The sequence below is a fragment of the Aotus nancymaae genome, unplaced genomic scaffold (assembly GCF_030222135.1).
Source record: "Aotus nancymaae isolate 86718 unplaced genomic scaffold, 86718_ANA_hifiasm-v0.15.2.pri h1tg000007l, whole genome shotgun sequence".
Classification (NCBI taxonomy): Eukaryota; Metazoa; Chordata; class Mammalia; order Primates; family Aotidae; genus Aotus; species Aotus nancymaae.
This window is the reverse complement of record NW_026988418.1, coordinates 51554506-51581729: the sequence shown is the minus strand read 5'-3', so window position 1 is coordinate 51581729 and position 27224 is coordinate 51554506. Positions and strand designations below refer to the sequence as shown.

Genomic DNA, 27224 nt, shown 5'->3' with positions numbered 1-27224 from the left:
TGCTTTCTTCTACAAATACAAAAATATACTTCCAACTCTATTCTGTTGTGCTGAAATATAAATTGGAAAGAAAAGGAAGCTAAGTGAGGAGGCATTGCAATAACATAAATGTAATATCCTTACTCAGCAGTTGAAGGGCAGACAGGACTTACAGAATGTGTTTACTAATGGTAGGTACACAGAATATGATCATTGTTCATAAATTATTTAACATTTTACTTTAGAATCCATAATTTGTGCTAATTTAAAAAGAGGCTGATTTGAAATTTTCTATAATTTATTTAAAAAGGTAATTTCTAAGTAAAATAAAAATAATACAAACTATAGAAAGAAAATTTAGATTATGAGAATTGTCATTAAGAATAATAAAGTCCAGGCACAGTGGCTCATGCCTGTAATTCCAGCACTTTGGGAGGCTGAGGCGAGTGGATCACCTGAGGTTGGGAGTTCAAGACCAGCCTGGTCAACATGGTGAAACTCTGTCTGTTTAAAAATAAACCAGGCGTGGTGGTGTGTACCTGTAATCCCAGCTACTTGGGAGGCTAAGGAAGGAGAATCACTTGAACTGGGGAGGCGGAGGTTGCAGTGAGCTGAGATTGCACCACTGTACTCCAGCCTGGACAACAGAGTGAGATTCTGTCTCAAAAAATAGACACACACACACACACACACACACACACACACACACACACACACATATAAAATAAAATATTCTAGAAACATCTATAAAAAATAAACAATAACACTGAATTCTATGGCTTAAAAAGATGAGCTGGAAGTAGAAAGTAAATACTTAAAATTCTGCTCAGTTATAATAAGTTTAGTTTGAGTTATTAACTATTTATACTTGTAAATAATGAAATATATTACTTTTAAAACTATGCTAGTCTTTAAAAAAAAACTCATAATAATAAAAAAAAACTCATAAACTGATTTTTTTTCTGGCCTTCTTCCAGATATGCTAAAAATTTCAAACTACTCCTTTTTCTTACCTTCCTTCCTCAAATTTCTCTAAGAGTGAGTTTTATTTCTCTCTCTTGAATTTTTCTTCTCTCTCTTTTTATACCAGTTCTACTCGAGATTTTTAAATTTTCAGGTGGCCGGGCATGGTGGCTCATGCCTGTAATCCAAGCACTTTGGAGGCCAAGGCGGGCGGATCACCTGAGGTCGGGAGTTCAAGACCAGCCTGACCAACATGGTGAAACCCCGTCTTATAAAAAAATAAAAATAAAAATAAATAAATTTTCAGGTTACTGAAAAGTACACAGATTTAAGTAAGGACTGGGTGTGGTGGCTTACACTTGTAATCCCAACACTTCTGGGAGGCCAAGGAAGATTGCTTGAAGCCAGGAGTTTGAGACCAGCTTGGGCAACATAGCAAGACCCCGACTCTATGGGGGAAAGGAATGTAGATGGATCAGTTTCACGCACCTGTGGTCCCAGTGGGAAGCTGAAGCAAGAAGACAGCTTGAGCCCAAAAATTCAAGGCTGCAGTGAACTAGGATAACATCACTGCACTCCAGTATAGGTGACACAGTGAGACCCTATCCTCTGCACAAGACTGGATTAATTTTCCATAGAGGCAATGGCCTAGATTCTGGCTACAGACCATCCTTTGATCTGAACTTTTTGTAGATTTAATTAGAAATTATTTACCTACAAAGATTCAGCACAAAGAAGTAACAAGGTGGCAGAAAGCTATATAAATCAAGATAACTAGAAGCAGTAAACAAGTTTCCTACTATTTTAGAAAGTAAATGAAATTACCATTTAAGAATCTGGAGAAAAGCAAATATTCCTTTAGGAAAGAAAAACATTTGACCCTTCTATTATTCTAAGTATAAACAGACTTAGAATCAAAGACTTGCTTTAGTGGGATCACAGACTTGCTTTAATCATCTGCTTGTATAACATAAAAACAATTCTAAACCTGTAATACAGTGTTCAAAATATTTTATGAATATCCAGCAACATCTGTTACCTGTATCAGGTAACAGGAAAGCATTTATTTTGATGTGATTGAGAAGTATGAGAAACAGTGAAAAAGAAAGAGAGGTGAAAAATAAGTCAAAAAGGAAAAGTTTATTTAACATTAAAAAAAAATCTCAATCTTTTGAGACCTGTCCTTATTCTAAGAACTACCTGTATGGTGGGAAAAAACCATTAAAAGTTGCAATTTCGCATATCTATATAGCACTTAATGCAACTCAGTAAGGCAAGTATTACCAAAACAAATATATTTTAAAATATACGGGTTAATTGGGGCTCAAAGATGTTCAGTGAAATGCCCTGGGGTCAAATCCTTACTATGGAGGAGCAATGAAGACTAGAAAAGTCAGCCTTCTCAGTCATAGTCCAGTGCTCTCTTCATTATACAGGGCTGTCTACCATTGATATTAATATACACTTCCTAGTGGTATAAGAAAAATGTCCAATGAAAGCCTCTTTCTGTGATAAATACGCCATTTTTATATAATAATGTCTATATTTGATTATTCTGTAATAAGACAGTTATTTCTTAAAGTATATTCTCTAAGTGAATTACAATCTTAACCCCCCAAATCCTTGCATTTTGATACTGTATAAGATGTATCTACAACTTACTTTATTAGATGCAGAAAGGTAAGATGTTATGGTCAAAAACCATGTTTTTAAGAAAAAGAGGGAAAAAATAAGATAATATATGTTGCTTTGTAAAATAAATTATTCCGTTAACTGTATATTATTTGTAAATGATGTTTTATCATTTCATTTAAGACCTATGTATCTTTTTTTGGTATCCAGTAACCAGTTAATTGTCACAAGAAGGGTAAAAAGGAAATGGCTAAATAGAAAAACTATTTAATGTCTACCTGATGTCAAATATAGATACATTATATTTAATTTCTTCATATATTACTGTGAAATTGTGAAGTTTTGCTGTTGTAATATATACATCATTTCAATTCAGAAAAATAAACAATTTCATTTAAAAAAACTAACCTGTCTACTTCATCTCGAGCCACAATGTCTCCTTTCTTTAAAGCTTTTATAGCAAACATCTCATTTGTGTGTCTATATTCAGCTAAAAGCACCTGAAATAAGATTAAAATAATTATTTTCTACTTGAGTTATTAATGCTGTAGCTATTCGAAAAAAATTCCAAAAGAATACCTTTCCAAAATGGCCTCTTCCCAAGACAGCACAACACCTGAAATCTTGTAGATTAAACTGAAACTTTTGCTGAGATCTGAAAAGAGAAATTTCAGTTAAAAATAAGACAATAAAGTATGGTACCAAACACGTAGTAGCAAAACTTGGTATATATTCTTTACCTTCTATCCTCAAGTTCTTGAATACCACTATATTCTAGGCCTGACTGACGAATATCAGGCTTGTATTCAGATTGAGATTTTGGAAGTATACTATTTCTGTCATTCTCAATGTCAAAAACAGTCTCTGAATCCTGTAAAATATTAAATACTCATTAAACCATAGAAATACCCAGAAGGCAACTTATTTGGTAATGATAAAATTGAGGAAAATATTTCAGAAATCAATATAAATGTTAGAGTGAAAAGTAAAATTCAGATGTTCATTCTTTAAAAAAATGTTTTTTCTTTTTTTAGAGGCAGGTCTCACTATGTTGCCCAGAGTGGTCTTGAACTCCTGACCTCAAGTGATCTTTCTACTTCAGCCTCCCAAGTAGCTGAGGCCATTAATTTTATGTTAAACTTATCCAAAAAATACAGAAAAACTGGGACGGGTGTGGTGGCTTATGCCTGTAATCCCAGCACTTTGGGAGGCCAAGGTGGACAGATCACCTGAGATTGGGAGTTTGAGACTAGCATGACCAACATGGAGAAACCCCATCTCTACTAAAAATACAAAATTAGCCAGGTGTGGTGGCGCATGCCTGTAATCCCAGCTACTTGGGAGGCTGAGGCAGGAGAATGACTTGAACCTGGGAGGCAGAGTTTGCAGTGAGCTGAGATTGAGCCATTGCACTCCAGCCTGGGCAACAACAGTGAAACTCTGTCTCAAAAACAAACAAACAAGCAAGCAAACGAACAAACAAACAAAAGGAAAAACTAACACATTATTATCATCTTCATTGCATACTGTCAACCAAGTTAGAAGAATAGTGTTTCCGGCAGTATGTCATGTAGTATCAACCACGCTCCTATGTTACCTATTCTATTTAAGTAGCCTATTCTATCTCTTCTGGCCCATGAGCATCCAGAGGCTACGACAATGTCTTGCCAACATTAAGAAGTTGGTTATCTCCTATCAACTCCGTCTTATTTAGCTGAAACTAGACCATAAGAAACAAAAATACACAGTTCAGTGGCAACTTTAAATGGAAACATAACACCTTATTTACTATGATGCTTTTACTGCTAATTCATTTGGTGAAGAGGAATTATGCAAGGTTTAAAATGGCTTGCCTGTCCTGGTGTATCCAAAACTCTTAATTCAGAAGATTCATCTATTTCTCCAAGGGAAGAAGCTCGTGGTGGGGCTGGAGGAGGTTCAGGCTCAAGATCAAAGTCCAATTTGGTTACTGTAGAATCACTTATGGAAGATAAAGAAACTCACCAAAACAGTAATAGAAAGTCTGTATTTTAAACAGCTTTAAAATAAAAACAATCGATTTACTTTTTAAGTAAATAGAACAATACTTTCAAGATAGTACTTGGGAAAAAACAAGACTCTCAGTACACCTGCTGTAATCAACATGTAAGAATGTCCCATTAACTTTGTATAAGAGATACTTAAAATCTCAGACACATACCTAGCTGGAGGTGCTAGTTCAGGGATGCGTACATCAACCACTGGCACTGTAGTAGGCCCAGGAGCTTGAGGACTGAAGGTGCCAGAATGATTTACTGTAGGAATAGCTCTTCTTACTAGCCTTCCCCAAGTGGCAATATTAATATTCATTTGAGGAGCTCTGAGAAATGTTTTGCCTGTAGATATTGAGAATAACAAAAATAAAACAAGTAATTTCTTTTTTTTTTTTTTTTTGAGATGGAGTTTTGCTCTTGTTACCCAGGCTGGAGTACAATGGCGTGATCTCGGCTCACCGCAATCTCCGCCTCCTGGGTTCAGGCAATTCTCCTGCCACAGCCTCCTGAATAGCTGGGATTACAGGCACACGCCACCATGCCCAGCTAATTTTTGTATTTTTAGTAGAGACGGGGTTTCACCATGTTGACCGGGATGGTCTCGATCTCTTGACCTTGTGATCCACCCGCCTTGGCCTCCCAAAGTGCTGGGATTACAAGCGTGAGCCACCGCGCCCAGCCCCAAGTAATTTCTTTATATAACCAAAAGCCATAATTTAAAAATTCATATTCATCAGTTTATAATCTATGAGGAACAAACAAAATTTGTCATTTAAAAAAACTAGTTTTTAGCTATTTGCTAGTAAAGGCAAGTAAAAATAGTGTAAGTTTTAAAAATAAATAGGTAAGAATTTTTTTTTAAGTCTAGTAGGAATATATGGTTAAGGTTTTATTTTATTTTTATTTTTTTTTTTGAGGCGGAGTTTCGCTGTTGTTACCCAGGCTGGAGTGCAATGGCGCCATCTCGGCTCACCGCAATCTCCGCCTGCTGGGTTCAAGCAATTCTCCTGCCTCCTGAGTAGCTGGGATTACAGGCACGCGTCACCGTGCCCAGCTAATTTTTTGTATTTTTAGTAGAGACGGGGTTTCACCTTGTTGACCAGGATGGTCTCGATCTCTTGACCTCGTGATCCACCCGCCTCGGTCTCCCAAAATGCTGGGATTATAGGCGTGAGTCACCGCGCCTGGCCTGTGGTTAAGGTTTTAAAAAGAAATCTTCTATTTTAGAGATATAAGCTATAATATTTATGAATAAATCAGTCTTATGTCTGGGTTTCCTTCGAATTTGAGAAAGTAGTGAGAGGATGGTATATGGATAAAATAAAATCGGCCATGAGTTGATTATTGTTGAAGCTGGGTGACTGTACATTTCACTAGTCTCTCCACTTATGGATACATGCAAAATATTCCTTAATAAAAAGTTAGAAATAAATGAATAAACAAAACAAACAAACATAGATGGCTATTACTTTTAAATTAGTAACTAGATTAAGAAAATAACAAAATGCTATGCACTCGATTGTTAGTAATTACCTTGTTGTTTTGAAAAAATTTTCTTTTGTCTTTGAAGTTTTGGTCTTCTTTCAATAACTGGATTAAAAAAGGTTACCTGCAGTGAAGAAAACTCAAGTTGACATGAAAATAGCATTGGATTTATGGTTCATGAAATCCACTAAACTTATAAAATTTGAAAGCTCATGGGAATCTTAGTTAATAGTTTAGTCCAGCCCCTCATTTTCTAGATAAGAAAACAGACATAGGATGAATAATTGATTTGTCTCAAGGTCACATACCTATTCAGTGGCATAGCTCAGCCAAGAACTCAAGTCATCTGTCTTTCAGCCTAACATTTTTTCCACTTCTGTATCATGCTGCCTACATATGTAATTTCAACTGTAGTTAGGCACATTTAATAAAATACATTTATTACCTCTGCAAATAAAGTACCCTGTGGTTCCAAATAGAGACACATGCCATGCCGTTGGTTGTCTAAAAAATCTTCTAACCTCAGAAATTTTACAGCACACAGAGATCGCCAATCACGCCAATAAACTGAAATTTCCAGTTCACGTGACTAGGATAATTAAAAAAAAATAATAAAGAAAACAGAAAAGACATCATTGGACACACACTTGAATAAAATATCACAAAAAATATGAAATACAAATACAATAAACAAAAATAACACAAAGGTCTCACTGTTTTAAAGAGGTTTGTAATGTTTCTCAACTGTATATTACTTTAACAAACTTACACATTTTAATTCAAAAAAACACAACTTATATTGTGACATTTTCCAGCTGATGTATTCTTAAAGTATACTTAAAGAATACATAACTGGGAACAACCAATACAGATGAATAATCACAAAAACTCCTTCTCTTACAGTTTCAATCTTTTGGATTTCCCTCCTCTTTTTGCCATCATGTGCTGTGTTAGTGCTATGTTACTACCCCAATGCTTGCTTCAAAGAACCCATTTGAAACTTTTTTATTTGTCTCATTGCTGAGACAGAAAAAGTTCTGCAAACAGCATTTATTCTGTATGAACAATATGCCACATATTGTGCTAATAAGTACTTTAAGAATATTAGGTTATTTAATTTTCAAAAGAATACCACTGGGTAGCAAGACCCATTCTGCAATGGGGGGCGGAAAGGGGAAACTCAGATGAAGCTTTATACAGAAAGATATTCATTTATTATAATAATAAAAAATAACTTACAAAGCAAATTAGCAAGAATTTGAATGTTCAAAACCCAGGAACAAGTTAAGTATATTATACCACAGCCATATGAGAGAATACACTGTTCAAGTTGAACAATGAAGAAAAAAAAATAAATTTTTCTAAAAAGAATACACTGTAGACATTGAAATAATGCTTATGTGGGGAAATATATTTAAGGTTTTAATAATCAGTGTTTAACTGCACCTGTAGAACATAGTGTCTAAGCTGGGGTCAATTCATACACTAACCTCTACCGTTGTAATATATATACATTTTAATTATAAAGTACTGGACTTTTCTATTATTTTATTGTTCAGGCTTCTGCATACCATCTACAAAAAGGGATAAATGTTTCCCTTTTTAGGGCTCTACAAAGCAATAAATTACTTATTTTATATAACAAATTTCAATTTATAAACTTACGCATCTTATTATTTAAGCTCTTGGTATAAACAGTAAAAAATCTATTGACTTTAAATTATACATCTAGTTGATGCAAATGAACATGAAAAACACCTATAAAAAATGCAACATGAAAAAAAAAAAAAAAAAGAATCAAAATGCAATGTGCCAGAGGGCTTCACAGCCAAACAGGAAAAGAATTAGAAAAATACATCTATGGCAATGAGGATGTGATTTCAAGGCTTCCTACCTCATTTCTTCTCTCTGAATCATAATTAATATGGGAAAGATTTGTCATGAAAGAAGTATGAGGAGAATATAATTATTTTAAGACTAGCAAATGGCATAAGGAAGAGATTGGGTACTAAGACTATAATATTCAAGTTAAAAGCGTATTTTGGAAGCAGTTATTTTGGGAAATAAACTGGAAGAAGAATCATGTCAGGATTGGTAATTTAGACTCCATTATTTTAGATGAGAGGAAGGAGGTCTACTTTCACCTGCCTTCTTCCACTGGCAAAAGGAAGACTTGTTATGGATGAGGAAGATGCAAGGGACAAAGGCTTGTTATGAATCCGGAAGATGCAAGATGCACACATGCTAGAGATGGAATTAGTACTTGTTAAAAGTTCTTACATTTTTACACTGGCTAAAATGGTAAGATTTTGTCTTATTGTGAATAAGAGAACTGAATCTAGAATCAAAGAGAAAACTGCTTGGTAGACCTAAGGAATCTCTGTGTGTTATCTAAAGTCTAAGATCTGAAAGTAAACGAAAAAGCATCAGCCTTACGTGTGGTGGAGAGCAACAAATTAAAAAATGTGTTGCAATTGAAAAAAGAACAGTACACATCTATCATAAAAGAATTAGCACAAAGAATGCTGAGGTTTCCAAGGTGTTCGCTGAGGAGCCCTGGGATGCCAGAGAATATTTTCACTTTTCATAGGAAACACAGCGACATCTATAGGACACTGTGAGAACTAGTTCATAGTTTCAACATTAGAACATTCCATATTCCTTCTGGTGATGTCATATCTTTGCTAAGGCGGGTTTTCAACAACAGTAAAAAGCAATTTCATATGAAGAATCATTGAGGAGACGAGATGGGAGTGTAGTGTCCTTATGATCCCAAGCTTTGGGAAGTTATATAGTATACAAGAGGCTGACATGTCCCATTAGTTAATTGTAACTATGCACTAATGGAATAAATATATTGTTTTCTCTCAGTATTTGTATTTTTCAAAAACTCTTGATTTAAGATGTAAATACTAACTAGTAAGCACTTCTTAATAAATGGAACTGTTGGGTATTTCTTTAGGTTGTTACATTGTAGTTTCGCTGCGTTCTCGGCCAGGTTCTAGGCGCCATGGCTACCGGCGGGAGGAAGCAGAAGGCTGAAGCCGCGGTGGTCGCCACTGCCAAGAAGCTGGTAAACGGCGGGGAGGGAGTGGAGGAGGCGACCGTTGTTACTGAGCGTTACTTGAGGTGATGCGTCTATGGGCGCAATGCTGCGGCCCTGAGCCAGGCGCTGCGCCTGGAGGTCCACAGCTTCCAGTAAAGGTGAACCTGGCCAAACCCCGGAGGGGCAACTTCAAGGTGACGCTGCTGCAGTGCAGAGCTCTGAACTGGGATTAAGAAAGGGGCCCCCAGGCATACTCAAATTCCCTGAGGCTCAAGAGGTGGTGGAAGAGTTGAAGAAGTACCTGTCTTAGGGAGATTTGGGTAGAAGTCCTCATGCTGAGCTTTGTGTCCCTGGTAACATTGGAACATTAATGATGGAACGTGGCCAAACTTCAGTCATGTGCCTGAAGCCATGGTTTCTTCCCCACCAGAAAGGAATGTTCAATTGTGAGACAACTCTCTTGTAAGGCACTGCAAAAGTTACTGGATTTGGTTTAATAAAAGTTGAAATAAAGTATTTGAGTAACAGAAAAAAAGGAAACATTAGAAGGACACTGAATTGAGAAAGTTTGGGGAACTTTGATAGAAGTAAAGGACAACTGGGCTCCACTGCTGAAATAAAAAGGGCAAAAGAAGAAAATGAGAAAGGCTCCACAGCTAAAAAGAAAAGAAAGGTCAAAAAAACTTTCTATTGCCACTAAAAAAGAGAATATTACTCAATGCCTGGAAAATTTAAGAACTGGGGAAAGGTGAGATTTCTGCAAACGTGTACACAAGAGATGATATTCACTGGTCTTCGATGTGCTTCTGAGAACAACACAGGCTTTGGAAATTTATCAGTTAGGGTCCTAGCAGCCCGCAGATAGTACACTGAAAAAGTTTAACTAAACAAGAGTGTTTAAAATCGGCTACTTACGGAGATGTGATTAAAGTTAAACCAACAAGGAATGAAAAGAATCTGAGGACAAGCAACAGTAGAAATCCATTATCACTCTTAGCCTGAAAGGGCAAGAAAGGGCAAGAGGAACTATTAATCATTGCCAGAATCTGATTTAGGTTAAATCTTAAAAAAGGAACTATCCAACAGGAGTTGTGGCCATAGCTGAATGCTGTTGTGAAAAGCAAGGCAAGGCAAGCAAGGAGAAATGGAAACACACACTGCAACTTTCCTTTCTTCCTGCCCTTGGATCTCCTAACAGTGTCTCTTATTCTAAGTCAAAGCCAAGTAATTCAAGTAAACTTTGTAGTCATCAGCCCACAAACAAGGTAGGACATGGAAGGAAGGAGACTGGAATCCACTGGGAAAAAATAGAAAACCACCACCTTAGGTAACAATATATGTTTTCAGTTCAGGAGTCCAATGAGAGTGATTCTCCAGCTGGAACAAATGTAACAAAAAGAAGGAAACTTTGAGATCATTTGGGAGGATGAGAAATACAGAGAGAAGAGTAGGAGACAAAGATAATGGAAAATACAAGGCCATGATCTTGGCAGGAAAAGTCAGCCTGCTATAGATGTGGGTTACTGCCTCTGCTCCCTAGACAGACAACTATGATAGAAACTACTATGCTATATCAACTATGCACAACTGCTTCCTATGTCAATCCACATCATACAAAAAGTTCCAAAGACTTGTAATTATTCCAAACGTATTATACACTTTTTCTGCCTCCATGTCTTTACATATATAGTTCCTATTTCTAATCTTATATCTTATTGTCCAACTCAAACCTATATTGTTACACAAGATTAAATTTCTTAACTATTCTTTCCCCCATCCCAGTCCAAATTCTCTCTTCTCATCAAAGCCAAATTAAACATCCATTTCCTACAAAGGCATTCTTTAAATCCAGTCCACATGTTTTTCCTCAGGGTTTTTTAGATGTAGCTGTCTTTTTATGTATCCTTGTAGGAACCTACGTTTTCAAATCTGAGGACTCATGGTTGTCATCATTCTGGAAATTACTGGATATTGCTTCTGGAACTCCACTCTGTGTGTTAGTCATTCTTAGTTTATCCTTCATGTCTCTTATTCTTTCTTTCATGTTTTTCATTTCTGTGTCGTTTTGTGTTGTATTCTGGGCAACTTGCTCTTTCAGGACACTAACTCTTCTATTCTTTAACATATCTTCTTAGTTTTCCATTTCAGAAGTTATATTTCCTATTTTTTAGTTCTACTTGGTTCTCTTTCTTACCAGCATCAACAATTTATCAATAATGGCCAATAATATTTCATCTCCACTTTTCCCCCATAAGTATTTGAAGCAAATTTCAGACATCAATAATTTCATTTATTTTAAAACTCTGCTCAGTCGTTTTGGTTCATCACCCATCCTTTGCTCATGTTTTCAAATTCTTCTATTCTTTAAATACTATGATCATTTAAATATTTAAACATAAACTTTAAAATATTTTTTAAATCCCATTATCTGCTTCTGCTTGTGCATGGTGGCCCTACCCTCAAGTATTTTAAAATTTTGGATGCAAGCTCATGTTGGTGGAATTATTATTCCCTAAGCTTCTGAAATACAATTTATTTGTTTTTTTATTTTGTCACAAATAATTTATCTTTAACCTACCAGACCTTAGAGTCCTTTATGGAAGGAATATCTCTGACATTTTTGCATTCTTTTGCATTTCTTTTAAAAATGTTTCTTAAATTTCATTAATTTTTAAAATTATTTTATTTGTATTTATTTATTTATTGAATAGAATGACGTCACTGTGTTGCCCAGGCTGGTTTCAAACTCCTGGTCTCAAACTGTTCTCCCACCTCAGCCTCCCAAAGTGCTGGGATTACAGGCATGAGCCACTGTGCCTGGCTCCTTTTGCCAGGCACAGTGCCGAATGGAGGTCTTGAGTATTAATTTACAGATCAGAGAGGTAAGAAAAAGCTAAAATGCTTATACTATGCTGTAAAGCAGTGATTTCCTAATAACAAGTGAGGCATGGAGAATTAAATCAGATTCAGTTGTGTGAAGAGATGATGAGAGTAGGTAAGGAAGAAGACATTTTCAAATTTACGCATGCCCTCCCTGCTCAGATTCCGACCTCTGTCTATTTGGGAATCACTATATTGACTAGAGTGTGTTGCATTCTTTGGGTATGTTGCAGAAAAAAAAAATAAGGTTAAGAAAAGCTCCTTTTCAGTTTTAATTCTTTTCATTCATCTCATTAATACTTAGTGAATATGTATACTAAGTATCTTCTGTGATAGAGATACAAAGATAAGTAACATATGATCCAACTCTCAAATAGTTCATAGTTTTGTTGGAGAGACAGAAATGTAAATCAATACTGGCAATACAGTGGCATATACAATATGCACAATAACACAAAACAGAGCTGACCAACTTTTTTGTAAGGGCCAGATAAAGGATATTCAACCTCTATAGTTACCAAAAAGAAAAGCACTGGGATAAAAATGCCTTGTGTATGCATGCACACTCAATAAATTTCTGTAGAATAGGTCACATCTTAATCCCATACCACTTAGTAGTTCTGTTACCCTGGGCAAGTTATTTAACCTTTCTGGGTCTCAGATTGCTTGCCTGTAAAATATGCGTTAATGGTATCAACCTTGTAGGGCTGTGTGAGAATTAAAGGAGGTTAACACAACTCCAGCACATAAGTCAATCTCAATATGTTACCAGCCTGACCAACATGGAGAAACCCTGACTCTGCTAAAAATACAAAAAATTAGTCAGGCGTGGTGGTGCATGCCTGTAATCCCAGCTACTCGGAAGGCTAAGGCAGAAGAAACACTTGAACCTGGGAGGTAGAGGTTGCAGTGAGCCAAGACTGAGCCATTGCAATTGCACTCCAGCCTGGGTGACAAGAGTGAAACTCTATCCTCCCCCCCGCCAAAAAAAATAGAATAAGAGATCAGAAGAAAGAAGTAGTTAGAAATATAAGTGTTAATAGAGATAAATAATGAAACAAGGCTATAGGAGAACAGAAAGAATGGAAACTAGGGGGCAACTTGAATGATCATAGAATCCATACAGGAAGGAGAGAGACTTCATTCTCTGAAACCAAGGAGGAAGATACAAAAAAAATTAGCAGGTGATAGGAGAAATTTGATGCCTAATTGTCTTAAATCTAATCTATAAACAAAAGCAAAGGTAGAAGACTTTGAGGTGGGATAGAAGACTTAAAGAGATAAGCAAAAGAAAAGCTGCTGGTAAAGAAATAAAAATGTGAAATGTGGAATAACTTTTACAAGCCTAGCTGAGATTGAAAACTAAAATTCTTAACAGTAAATGTGATCGATTTCAGCAGCATTCAGGATATAGAGCAGAGAAGATAGATGGTAGAACTGATTTGCTGTTGGGATTTTCCACAGCAGGTAGGTATAAAGATAAGGCTAAAGGATGCTGTGGTGGTATCAGTAAAGAAATGCTTCACAGTAACATTTGTTTTAGGGTAAATAGAGAAGAAAATTAAGTTTGGAAGGGGCTGATGGCATGAAAATATCCTGCAGAATCAAGGAAATGAAAATATTTGATCAAACACCTAGCTTTGTGATAAGAAAAGACCTGGAAGAAAAGCAGTAACAAGAGCTATCATTTACTGAATACCATTATGTAAAGATACTATTCTAGGTGCATTAATTAATTAATGAAAGGGTCTCATTAGCTGAGCGTGGAGGCATGCACCTGCAATCCCAGCTACTTGGGAGGCTGAGGCAGAGAACTGCTTGAACCCACAAGGTGGAGGTTGCGGGGAGCTGAGACTGGGCCACTGTACTCCAGCCTAGGCGACAGAATGAGACTCTGTCTCAACAACAACAACAACAACAAAAGAGAGAGAGAGAGAGAGAGAGAGAGAGAGAGAGAGAGAGAGAGAGAGAAAGGGTCTCACTCTGTTGCCCAGCCTGGAGTGCAGAGGCATGATCTCAGCTCACTGCTGCATTCAACTCCTGGGCTCAAGTAATCCTGCCTCAGCCTTCCCAGTAGTTGGGACTACAGACTAATTATTCTAGGTGCTTTATGTAGTTATATCATTTAGGAGAACAAGAGACTTGGTGAAAGGTTGGTATATTGAATTTAAGATTTCAATTTGTAGAGCACAATTCATTTAAAATGATGAAGGAGTAAAGATATACTAGAATTCAGGAGTTCAAAGATGTTTAAATAATGGTATATTATATGTGTTACTTACATACACAGTCCACCCTCTGTATCTGTGGGTTAGTTATCTGTGGATTAAACCAACCATGACTGAAAATGTTTGGAGAATAAAAGAATAGTTGTATTTGTACTAATATGTAGACTTTTTTTTTGGTCAATATTCCCTAAAAAAATATAGTTTAACAATTTATATAGCATTTACACTGCACTGGGTATTATAATTACTCGAGAGATGATTTAAAGTATACAGGAGGATGTGGGTGGGTTATATGCAAATATACCATTTTATATAAAGAACTTGAGCATCCACAGATTTTGGTATGGGGAGAAGGAGTCCTGAAATCATTACTCATGGATACCAAGGGACAATTATATACAGATATTTTATATCCCTCATAATGATGGCAAATGTTGGAGGGAAGAATAAAAGTCATCCATAATGAGTATCAGAGAGTACCTGATGTTCAAGAATTATAGAAACAAAAAAGAAAATAAAGTAGGCAATTCTATACAGTTAACCCATGAACAATACAAGTTTGAAATGCACAAGCCCACTTATATGTGGAATTTTTTTCAATAAATATATTGAAACCTTTTTTGGAGATTTGCAACAGTTTGAAAAAACTTGCAGATGAATCACGGTGTAGAAATATCAAAAACATTACAACAAAGATATGTCCTGAACACATATAATATACGTAGATACTAGTCTATTTTATCATTCACTACCATAAAATAAACAAATCTATTACAAAATTAAAATTTATCAAACATACATACACTTACAGACCATACATGGTGCCATTTGTAGTCAAGAGAAATATAAGCAAATATGAAGATGCAATATTAAATCATAGCTGCATAAAATTAACTATAATACTACACTACTGTAATAATTTTGTAACCACTTCCTAATGCTCTTGTGGTGAGCAAGTGTTAACATATCCATTTAAAACATTATGTAAATCTAATTATTTCTGCCTGAGCAGTTCCTCCAGTAAATTGCATATGGCAGTAAAAAGTGCTCTGCCTCATTTCTTGCATATTTTTCATGGTGTTTAGTGCAATACCATAAACCCTGAATAACACTATGGGGCGCTTAACTGTTGCATATGTATCCTATATATTGAGGTATGCAGTTGTAGCTTCTGCCATTTCAATATAAATGAATCCAAAATAAGAATCATTGTAAAAGAAGAAAAGGAAATTTCTGAAGCTGCTGCTACAGCTAGGCCAGCAGGCACAAAAACCTTGTATTTTTGGCAAAATAGACTGTGTTATCAATAAGCCTTCCGGTCAACAGTAGACTATTAGTATTGAAGTCAAAAATGTTATGTGGATTTTGGAGTGCACAGGTTGGAAATGTGGGCTTGTGCCACCTAACCCCTGCATTGCTCAAGAGTCAACTGTACAGTGCATAATCTCAAAGAAGTCATACAGCCCCAGAGGAATAGATGACATGTTATTTTTAACAGCAGTGGAATCTGGAAACAGCAAAGGAGAGGTAAAAAGGGTAAGTGTTTTATAGCTTTGTTACAAGTTAAAAAACAGTATCTTAGATTAAACAATATTCCCAAATGTCAGACAGTTTATAATACACAAAGAAGTAAAATTATCTTTGTATTCCTATTCTTGTTCTGCTATATTATAGTACTTTACTCCCCATTAAAAAATTTGCATGCATTTTTATCCTTTTCTAGGGAGAAAGCATTTTTCTGACTGCCATGGTTGCTATGAGAAATAATTTCCCCATTTTCCCTAAATATCTGGATAGGTCTTTACCTCAATACTGTTATTCAAACCTCAGAACCCATTATCTGATAGGAGACTTTGGAAGAGAAACTGGACATGACAAACACAGCCCATTCCTTCCTTTCTCTTGAGAGCCAGGCTGTTCAATGAAGTCAACGGTTTGCTCTTTTCCTCCATGCTTTAAATTTTACATAGATTGGGGCCCACAGTGATCTAAGGGACTGGATATAACCCACTCTTGCTGCATACCCAACCATACTCTCAAACATCAGCTTACTTTTTCAGTAATATAGATGATATTTTACTTTCCATTAGTCCTTTCTTTGTTTCTCTCAACTAGTTCAGAACCTTAGCAACTCCATACACACAGGTTTTTTTTTTTTTTTTTTTGAGACAGTTTCACTCTGTTGCTCAGGCTGAAGTGTAGTGGTGTGATCTCAGCTCACTGCAACCTCTGACTTCTGGGTTCGAGCAATTCTCCTGCCTTAGCCTCCTGGGTAGCTGGGATTACAGGAGCCCACTACTACACCTGACTAACTTGCATTTTTAGTAGAAACGGGGTTTCATCATGTTGGTCAGGCTGGTCTTGAACTCCCGACCAAGTGATCTGCCTTCCTTGGCCTCCCGAAATACTGGGTTTGCAAGCGTGAGCCACCACACCCGGCCCATACACAGCTTTAAATTAATTACTTTAGTGTCTCATTCTTAAGACAGCCATGGATGGCGACACAATATTTGCCCAAATACACAATACGATATATAGATTTTTTTTTTCTTTTTTTTTTTTTGAGACAGAGTTTCACTCTTGTTGCCAAGGCTGGAGTGCAATGGTGTGATCTCGGCTCACTGCAACCTCCGCCTCCCAGGTTCAAGCGATTGTCCTGCCTCAGACTCCTCAGTATCTGGGATTACAGGCATGCGCCACCACACCTAGCTTATTTTTGTATTTTTCATAGATATGGGGTTTCTCCATGTTGGTCAGTCTGGTCTCAAACTCCCATCCTCAGGTGATCCACCCGCCTTGGCCTCCCAAAGTGCTGGGATTACAGGTGCGAGCCACTGTACCCGGCCTGATAAAGAGAGATCTGAAAAGAGATCTCAGAAGTAGTAGAGATAATTCAGGGAAAAGGAAATTTGATATTCTCAGTTTTAGGAGATGGCATTATTTCCACGAGAGAAAAACAGGGTGTTATTTTTTTAAAAACTAAGGAACAAAAATGAACTTCTAAAAATTAAAAATATGACATCAAATACAAATTTTTCAGTTGTAAAAATTTACTAGAAAGTGGAACAAAAAACCAGAGAATCCATAGACAAAAGATAAGAAAATCACAGGATCAATCTAAGAGGTGTAACTAGCAAGAGAAAACACTAAAAATGGAGATGAGAAAATTATCAAATGAATCAGTCAAGAAATTTATTGGATCTGAAACAAATGGGTTTTCAAACTGAAAATGCCACACAATATCCACCAAAAAGAATAAAAGATACCCAAAGTAAGATACACTACTGTGAAATTTCAGAATCCTGGGGAAAAAAAAAGATAAAATCTTAAAACTTTTTAGAGATCCTGCAGATCTAATAGATCATGATTAAATGTTGAAAATCAAGGGAGACATAGAATTATCGACTGTAATATTGAGGCTAATAATAATTACACAACTCAAAATTAATGAAAGTAATTGCCAACCTATTGGGTTGGTGCAAAAGTTATCACGGCTTTTGTGATTGAAAGTAATGGCAAAACTGCTATTATTTTCGCACCAACCTAACAGAATTCTATACCCCAAGTACGATGGAATATACATATTTTCAGACATATATCATCTCTAAAACCCTATTTCATTCACCCTTTTTCAGCATGAAAGTGAAGGATATGATTCACCAACATGAGGAAGTAAATCAAGAAGATGGGGTGATACAAGACTGAAGTGATCCAATGTAGAAAAGAGTTCTCAAGATGATAGAAAAATAAAGTCTCAAGATGAAAGCTGTGCTGCAGTTATTTAAATTGTAGCAGAAAGATGTAAGGCCCCAGAAAGGATGTTTCTAATGGGGAAGAAATGCGGACTAATAGATAACTAAGCATACCTGCTTACATACAGTTGTTTTAGAGTCCTTCTAGAGATTTTGGGGATAAATAATATGTATGCAGAAAACTATGCAACACAAAACAAGGAGGTATTTAGTGGCGGTAAGGGGAGGAAAATGGACTAAAATGTACTAATTTCTGAAAATTAGAAGCCAATAAATGAAAAATCCCTTGGGTTCTTATAATCTTATTTTGTTTTGTTTTGTTCTGTTTTTGAGACAGTCTTACCCTATCGCCCAGGCTGGAGTGCAGTGGTGTGATCTCAGCTCACTACAACCTCTGCCTCAGGGGTTCAAGTGAAGCCTCAGCCTCTCGAGTAGCTGGGATTACAGGCGTGTGCCATGGCACTCAGCTAATTTTTGTGTTTTTAATAGAGATAGGATTTCATTATGTTGGTCAGGCTGGTCTTGAACTTCCAAACTCAGGTGATCTGCCCGCCTCAGCCTCCCAAAGTGCTGGGATTACAGGCATGAGCTACTGCACCCGGTCAACTTCTTATAACTTGTGATTTACCTTACCTTGCTCTTTCACTCCTGTCATCCTATTGTCATAGCAGTAACTATAATCCTTTCACAATCTCAACTGTCTGCATTCTTCTCTCTGAACATTATCTCCTAACATTCTAGTTCACTCTCTCTAACACCTCAACATCCTCTGATACGTCAATCCCACTGTTAGTCCCAATCCATGAATCCGACCACCATTTTACTTGTCATAACTGTTTTAATACTCTCTTCTCTCCTTTCCCAGTGATTCGTCAACATTTTTAATAGCTGTGATTTTAACAACACTGAAATCTGTTAAAATTGTTCCAAGCTTTGGTTCTAAGGACAGGCCTCTTCTCTCTTTCTAATATCGATAAAGAATTTTTACTACATTAGTACATTTTTTCTAAAGGAAACGTGCAAGGGAAAGAGTTAACAGGGCTTAGTGTAACATTTCGTCTTTTATTTTCAGTTTTTTTTTTTTTTGGAGACGGAGTTTTGCTCGTTACCCAGGCTGGAGTGCAATGGCGCAATCTCGGCTCACCGCAACGTCCGCCTCCTGGGTTCAGGCAATTCTTCCTGCCTCAGCCTCCTGAGTAGCTGGGGTTACAGGCACGCGCCACCATGCCCAGCTAATTTTTTGTATTTTTAGTAGAGACGGGGTTTCACCATGTTGACCAGGGTGGTCTTGATCTTTTGACCTCGTGATCCACCCGCCTCAGCCTCCCAAAGTGCTGGGATTACAGGCGTGAGCCACCGTTATTTCAATTTCTTATGGGAACTTGATTAAACTTTTTTTTTTTTTTTGAAACAGAGTCTCGTTCTGTCGCCCAGGCTGGAGTGCAGTGGCATAATCTTGGCTCACTGCAACCTCCGCCTCCGGGTTCAAGGGATTCTCCTGCCTCAGCCTTTCAAGTAGCTGGGATTACAGGTGGCTGCCACCATGCCTGGCTAATTTTTGTATTTTTAGTAGAGATGGGATTTCATCATGTTGGCCAAGATGGTCTTGATCTCTTGACCTTGTGATCTGCCTGCCTCGGCTGCCCAAAGTGCTGGGATTACAAGAGTGAGCCACCACGCCTGGCAATTAAACTTTTTATAACAGGAAGCCTCAGGGAATTCATGGAAAATTAAAAATTGCATAACTACCAGAAAATATAAAAAAGTGCAACCTGACAGCATAGAAGGAATACAGGGCTGGCAGTCAGTACACTTTTTTAAGAATCCTTGATTAAGCTGGGAGTGGTGGCTCACGCCTGTAATTCCAGCATTTTGGGAGGCTGAGGCAGCTGGATCACAAGGTCAGGAGTTCAAGACCAGCCTGACCAAGATAGTGAAACCCTGTCTCTAAAAAAAAAATAAATTAAAAAAACAAAAACAAAAAGAATCCTGCATCATACCCTAGGTTAGTTATTTAGCCTGAGGGCCATAATTTCCTTGGTTTGTAAAATGAAAGAGCTAAATTACATCAACATTTTAAAAACTTTTTTTCTAAGTAGCAAAATCCAAATGATATTTTACATAAAATCCCGTAACAACAACAAAGACTCTGTGATGTCTCCTGAGACAATTCTGCAGAACACCGATGCTCCACAGAACATACCTTGAATTTTTGTAGGTCAGAGTAGATCTACTAGAACTATCCTACAAGTCTAAAAAAAACTATGAATTTTCTTGAAATGAAACAGTACAGACAACTTAGTTCTAGAATGCGACAGAAGACAAAAGTTGACATATGAGGCAAAATGCTGGAAAAAACATGTCAGTTTAAAGCAACATTTTCTATAAATTTTTTCTTTTTTTTTTTAAACTAAGGTCACTTGAAATGTTTCCATCTATAAATGTTTTTATAAACATTTTCTATAAATAAAAAGGATAAAATAAAATGATAAAAAGCACATGAAAATGTAAAATATATTATATGAACAGAAGGAGCTATTTTAATAGGGACTGTGGTCTCTGTGAAGGAAAAGTTTATAATCAAATTAGGGATCAGTAACAAGCCTATCAAGAACCTAGAGGATCTGCTTAACATGCATAGTACCTTCAAAGTTTTAAAAGGAGAATTACTCCCAAGTGGGAAGAATGCCTGATGCCATTGAGAGGAAAAATGTTTTTAGGTAAAGATTACAATGGCAAGTAAAGAACAATCAATCAACAGTTACCACAGTCTTTTTATTGTTCTAAGCTTGTAGAGTTTAGGTAATTTAAAACAGTATTTTGTATTCCAGGCACTCATCATCATCTGCTATTTCCACTTCTGTGCTACTGTTATCTTTTTATCTCATTCAAATCACCAGAGAGAAAAGAACATACATTTAAAAGTTAAGACACTGAAGGTCTAGTACCAGTCCTTAAATGTATTAATATGTAACTAACCTGGATCTTAGTTTCCTCAACTACAAAATAATGGCAATATTCTGAATTACTTGTAATTTCTCTTTTAAATATAAAAAGAGAAAATCTCCTAGCTAGTCATTTTCCCTCTAATAATAATTATTTAAGTTTCATTGTGAACATATTACTCGATAATTATCTTTTTATTTTTTATTATTTTTATTTTTAACACAAATAATTCAAGCACTGTGGTCTGTAGATAATTATCTTAATAGGCTCTGATATAAAAGAAAATGATATTCAACCAGTTCTCCATTCTCAAATCCCCTTTAATTATATTCAAATTCAGAGCCATACTTAAAACCCCAGGCTAAAAGAAAGTATACCAATGGCTGAAATGTGCTAGGCAATGTAAGGTATTTTACATACACTACCCTCAGTTCTTTATCCTAACAGTTCTGTATTACATTCTTACCTACACTCTAGAGATGGTAAAACAAATGCCCAGTAGTAACTTGCCCACCACCAAAAAACCAATAAGCAGCAGATGAACTATGAACTCAGTCTTCTGGCTTCAAGGTCAATGTTATGGCAAACCTATTACCCATACTAAAAATGACTGAAAGCTGAAACAAACATTTTATAGTCATAAAATATCTAGTTATACAGTTCATTTTGTAAAACAATTAATTTATAGCATGTGATAATGCTAGTTCTTCTCCTTCTTAAGAAAATCTCAGAATTTAAAAGAAACTTAGAAATGTAACAATTTTCTGATATAATTTCTCTAAGTGTCTCTCTTGTAAGTGACTCACTGAACTTTACTGAAAGAGAACTTACTACTTCCTATAGAAGATCTTTTCAATTATTAACAGTATTCTTCTTTGTACTGAAATGCAATCTGCCATTTGTTGACTTTTGCTTTGTCCTTTATAGTCATGAAGTCAACCTAAAAACAGAACATGATGCTTCCTGAAGTGTCGGGACATTGCTATTTGTTCAGAGTAATCTCTAACAATCACGATCCACTAAGGAAGTATCTGTAAGAGTGAGTTCCAGAAAGTCACAACCAATCAATAAGAGTTGGCAGACATATTGAAACCTCATGCCTAGTCTAATTCTTTCTCCACGCATTACTCCTTCTAACTTTAAGGATAGTTACCAAATTTTTGTTAAATCTCTTCTTTAATAAGCTTAAAATCCCATTTTCCCTTAATTTTTCCCTTTGTTACAGGATTTTCATCCCACCATTCTGGCAATTCTTCACTGGATAAGTGTATATAATGTTCTAACTATGATCTGATCCAACTCAAAGCTTTCTAATTCTTGGCAAACCTTTTTTACTCTTGTCATACCTCTGGAATACTGCTTAAAATGTGTTTGTTGAACCTTCGTTTTCTTTCTTTATAAACTCTTTCCCACTATGAGTTATTGATTTTTCTATTAGCTTCTATAGTATGTAGTACTTATTTCTATCAGAACAATTACAATAGGTAAATTAGAGGATGAAAATTCTATTAAAAACCCTTCAAGGATAGGTGCAGTGGCTCACACCTGTAGTCCCCATACTTGGGGAGGGAGAGACAGGAGGGAGGCTTGTGCTTAGGAGTTTGAGACCAGCCTGGGTAACAGCAACACCCTAGTCCGCCTGTAGTCTCAGCTACTAGGGAGGCTAAGGTGGGAGGATTGCTTGAGCCCAGGAGGTCAAAGAGGCAGTGTATTGTAATTGCACTACTGCACTTCAGCCTGAGCAACAGAACCAGACTCTGTCTCAAAAAATAAAATAAAATAAAAATAAAAAAACAAAGAAAAACAACCTTTCAAATGTCTTGCAAATTCAAAGCCTACAAAGTCCACAGTAATCTGGCACCTACCTGCTTCTGATGTTTTATTTCACACCACTCTTACATCTCATCATTTTTCTTGTTGCAATACATCAAGGCCTGTCCTACCTCAAATGGTTAGTATGTTTGTCTCCTCTGCAGGGAAACTTTCCCTGAATTTTTGCAACTCTGGTGACTTTTCACCCACGAGGTCTCAGGTCAAATGTGGCCTCCCCAGGAGACTTTCCCTAATGATTCCATCTAAAGTACCTCCCATCCCCCATCTCCCGTTACATCATTGTACTTCGTTTGGTGCACATGTAGATTTTTTAAACTTGTTTACTATTTATCTTCCCTCTTTAGAAGATAAAGTCCCACAATTATAGAGACTTTCACTATTGTGATCAATCATCACTAGCATCTAAAATGGCATATAGCACAGAACATAAAATCAGTAATTATTAAGCCTAAAAGTTCCATTATACAATGAGTATATATTATTTCTGTAAACCTAGAACTAGTAAAATGTTAGGCATATATAAAATGCTTAATAAATATTTGTAGAAATAAATAGATTTATCTTATCCACTTGAATGGTATTCATTATGACTTCCAATCAAATGACCTCTAAATGCACTTTTATCCAGCCTTAACCTCTGGGTTCCATATCTTCATTTAAGTGTGAAATAATTAGTTATTTAGAGACAAATTCTAGAATTTATAATATTTTTATATATGAAATAATTATTATATAACACAAATTATAAAAATATTGTTATATTTTATTTATAAAATATTTGCATTTCATAATATAAAATATTTATATTTCAAATATAAAATATTTGCATTTATATTTCAGTAAATGAACTAGTTTTATTTAAAACTAGTTTCTAGTTATCTTTTCTAATTTCTAAATTTCTTTATCATTTTCTCTGCCACTAATGACAAATTCCTTCTTCTGAACTCATATCCAATTTGTTATTAAGTCATACTGATATTTCCTTAATTTCCCACATACACCCTTTTCTTTTTATTACTACTACCACATCTTAGTTCAGGCTCTTATCACGTTATAGTTGTACCACTAGAGTAACTTCCTGTCAATTTACATGCTTTTAGTCTCTCCTCCCTCAGATTTTTTCTTCAAGCAAATCCTAGGAAAGTCCTAGAAGGTCCTCAATATCTTTTAAACTGAGATCATCAAAATAAAGGTATATCTAGGAAATGAGGTAGCAGACTCTTATAGTCAGTTTTGATGTAATGGTAAAATGTTTGCAAGTAATCAAATATATACTGAATAACCAATGAAGTGTACATTCCTTGAGGGAACCTGAGAAACACTGTTTATGTTGTTCATTGCTAATCTACCACCTGGAAGTGCCAGGATACACAGAAGGTATCAACAAATATATAGTTTAATGAATAAATGAATGAGTCTAAATCTAAGAATGAAATAAAAGTAGTGTTCTTTGAAGATCAGTCTAGTACTTAGATATATGGAAGATTAGTTAGATTACTTCGAGAAAAAAAAATAGCTGACATTAATCAAGTTCTTACCATTATTTTACGATCTTTACATAGATTTAATCCTTACACATCTCAGTGAGGTAGATAGTATTAAAGGTAAGGGAAGTGGAATAAATAAAAGGGTGAGCATTTTATTCAATTACATACAACGTAACATCTGTAAGCATTTTGCTCAAGTACATACAGTATCTAAGTGGTAGACACAATATCTGAACCAAGGAAAGCAACAATAAAGGTCTGAACTAGGTTGCTGGCTGTGAAGACAGCAAAAGACAAATTGGAAAAGCATTAAAATTGAATGCTTTTAAAATATTTTGACGATTACTGTTCTAGCCTCTACTTTTAAAATTGGGAAATAATTAAAATTGAATGTTTTCCCAATTTTAAAAGTAGAGGCTAGAAAAGTAATCACCGAAACATTTTCACAGCACACATCATTAAGCACTGTAAATCTGCTTTCATTAACATAATTAAGTTTTAGAATAATATATATACTCTCAACCTAAATACTAAATAATAAAAAAGTTCAGTATCTTTCTTAGTTTTTAGATAAAAGTATGATTAAGTTTTAATATTTTCCTCTCACAATCCAATGAATGGATTTGAATCTAAAAGTTATCACTATGGATTTAAATCTACTGTGGACCAAGTTAACTTCTGTTGGATTCTACAGACAAAGACTGAATTCTAGCTATTCAAATTATTCTTGAAAGACATTGAAACACACAGAAGGCTGGGTGACAAAGCCTCAAAGCTCATTTCAAATATAGCTCAAGTAAGGTAACCTACACATGGTGAAGCCAGAAGAATCACCTTAGTTGTCAGCATGTTATTAAGATAACAAATATACTTCAATATTATACCTAACTGATCTTTGAGGTTGGTATGAATGAAACATTTTCAAATTACTACACAAATAAAAGCTCCTACAGCAATGTGATACCGCCTATATATTAAAGTAGATTTATGTATAACTCATTGAATAAGAAATGTAAAAAAATCTAAGATCTATTTTTATTCTTAAGACTTGTTGAAGCCTTCTAAAAAATGTAACTTACATTTAAGATGAATTATAAATATAATTAAAATTCAAGTAAAATGTTAGTTATCTTACCCGGTCTAGTTCCAGTGTAAACTTCTGGTCCCACGACTGATTGGAAATAGGTTTCCAGCTAGTTTGGCCAACCACAGTATTATCGAGCTTCAAAACAGCACAGACATCATCTGTAATTAAAATTTACAAACTTGCTTAAAAACTTTAAACCTTTATAAAAAACAGAAGTATTGCTGTTTAATAGCAATAAAAGTCTTAAGATCCTTTGAAAATAAAGTTATTCATAATCAATATTAAAACTTTTGAATCTTAAATGGCTACTTTTATACATACATACACTGCTACCAGACACTCCCAAATAGACTGCTTTCTATTTTCTTTACATTGGCATGTGACTGAAAGAACAGGTAAATGTAGTTGTTTGCCACATTGTATGTTTGTGTGAATATCAATCAGTTTTTCTTTCTTTGATATTTATAGAGCTTGTTGCCTTAAACAATTCTTTATTTTCACATTTTTTCTAAAGCCTCTCTCTATATACAGGAAAGCACAGCAAATTCACTTTTGTATTCTATGGTAGGTTGAACTGTCACATGCTTTTCCCCCTGGTTATACATCATATATAGTTTAGGCTTATACTTCAGAATTTCTCTCCAGTGCTTCCCAAACCTCTTACCTTTTACTCTTCACAAACCACACCCTTACCACCCCATCTGAGTGGACTACAAGGCTACTATCTCAGTAAATATGTCTGGATCAGCGGTTAGATTACCAAAATTTCAATGTTAAATGCTATTCAAGTGTCACTAAATCATTAAAAGGGTCAAGGCTAGACATGGTGGCTCACATCTATAATCCCAGCACTTTGGGAGGTTGAGGTGGAAGGATCGCTAGAGCCCCCGAGTTCACCAGCCTGGGCAACATAGCGAGACCCTGTCTTCACACAGACACAAAAAAGATAAATAAAATTTAAAAATTAGCCAGGTATGGTAGCATGTGCCTGTAGTCCCCGCTACTCAGGATGCTGAGGTAGGAGGATCACTTAAGCTGAAGAGGTTGAGGCTGCAGTGAGCCATGACTGTACCACTGCACCAAGCCTGGGCAACAGAGCAAAACGCTGTCTCAAAAAATAAAGGAATCAAGACACGATTCTATAAGGACCAGTCTCATAGCTTTTGTACACCTTTAGTCTAGCATAAGAGTGATGCTCAATATTTCATTCTTCCAAAGAACTAATGTTATTTGTCATTCAGTTTTCTAATGTATCTTCAACAAAATAGAATTTGTTACCTTTTTGTTTCCTGTCATCCCAGGTTTTAATATTTTAAAATTATAAAAACCATAATTTTAAAGCCAGGCACAGTGGCTCATTCCTGCAATCCCAGCACTTTGAGAGGCTGAGGTGGGTGGATCATGAGGTAAGGAGTTCAAGACCAGCCTGACCAACATGGTGAAACCCTGTCTCTACTAAAAATACAAAAATTAACTGGGCGTGGTTGCACGCATCTGTAATCCTAGCTACTCATGCTGGGCAACAGAGACTCCATCTCAAAAAAAGAACCATAACTTTAAAGTGTTTTGTACAACTTGAACACTTCACATTCTTCTCTGTCCCCATTCATGAGTCCCTTGTGTAAGTACTTCAGTTTGTCACATGATTTTTAAAAATATGGTTACTGAACTGGACAAATCATCGGTTTTTAGAAGATTTCGACTACTTCCGCTTTTACTTTTACTCGTCCTGCTCATGAAAGATGATCTTGTTTCACTTGGACTCCAACCAGGCAGTGTAACCGATGTTGCTTTTGACCGTCCAGGGACATTCTCTAGGATATCTTGGCAGCCCATAAGACGAACTTCCAAAGTACCTGTTAGCATATCAAAT

At 35.9% G+C, this 27224-nt stretch overlaps 1 protein-coding gene and 1 pseudogene across 3 annotated transcripts in view; one reads left to right on the top strand and one right to left on the bottom strand.

The window, feature by feature from the left end:
* The window catches only part of PKN2 (protein kinase N2), a 157259-nt gene that overhangs the window by 20078 nt on the left and 109957 nt on the right, over nucleotides 1–27224 (bottom strand). The window contains exons 7-15 of one of the 3 annotated variants that reach the window (XM_012464802.3): nucleotides 27022–27207; nucleotides 25400–25509; nucleotides 6538–6681; nucleotides 6141–6216; nucleotides 4775–4949; nucleotides 4428–4554; nucleotides 3315–3445; nucleotides 3154–3229; nucleotides 2983–3074 (exon numbers count right to left, since the gene is read on the bottom strand). In XM_012464802.3, coding sequence (XP_012320225.1) covers nucleotides 2983–3074; nucleotides 3154–3229; nucleotides 3315–3445; nucleotides 4428–4554; nucleotides 4775–4949; nucleotides 6141–6216; nucleotides 6538–6681; nucleotides 25400–25509; nucleotides 27022–27207 — 1117 coding nt within the window. The remainder of the gene's footprint in view (nucleotides 1–2982; nucleotides 3075–3153; nucleotides 3230–3314; nucleotides 3446–4427; nucleotides 4555–4774; nucleotides 4950–6140; nucleotides 6217–6537; nucleotides 6682–25399; nucleotides 25510–27021; nucleotides 27208–27224) is intronic. The other 2 variants (XM_012464803.3, XM_012464804.3) reach the window with 2 other exon arrangements.
* LOC135273426 (selenoprotein H-like) lies at nucleotides 9103–9521 on the top strand (annotated as a pseudogene).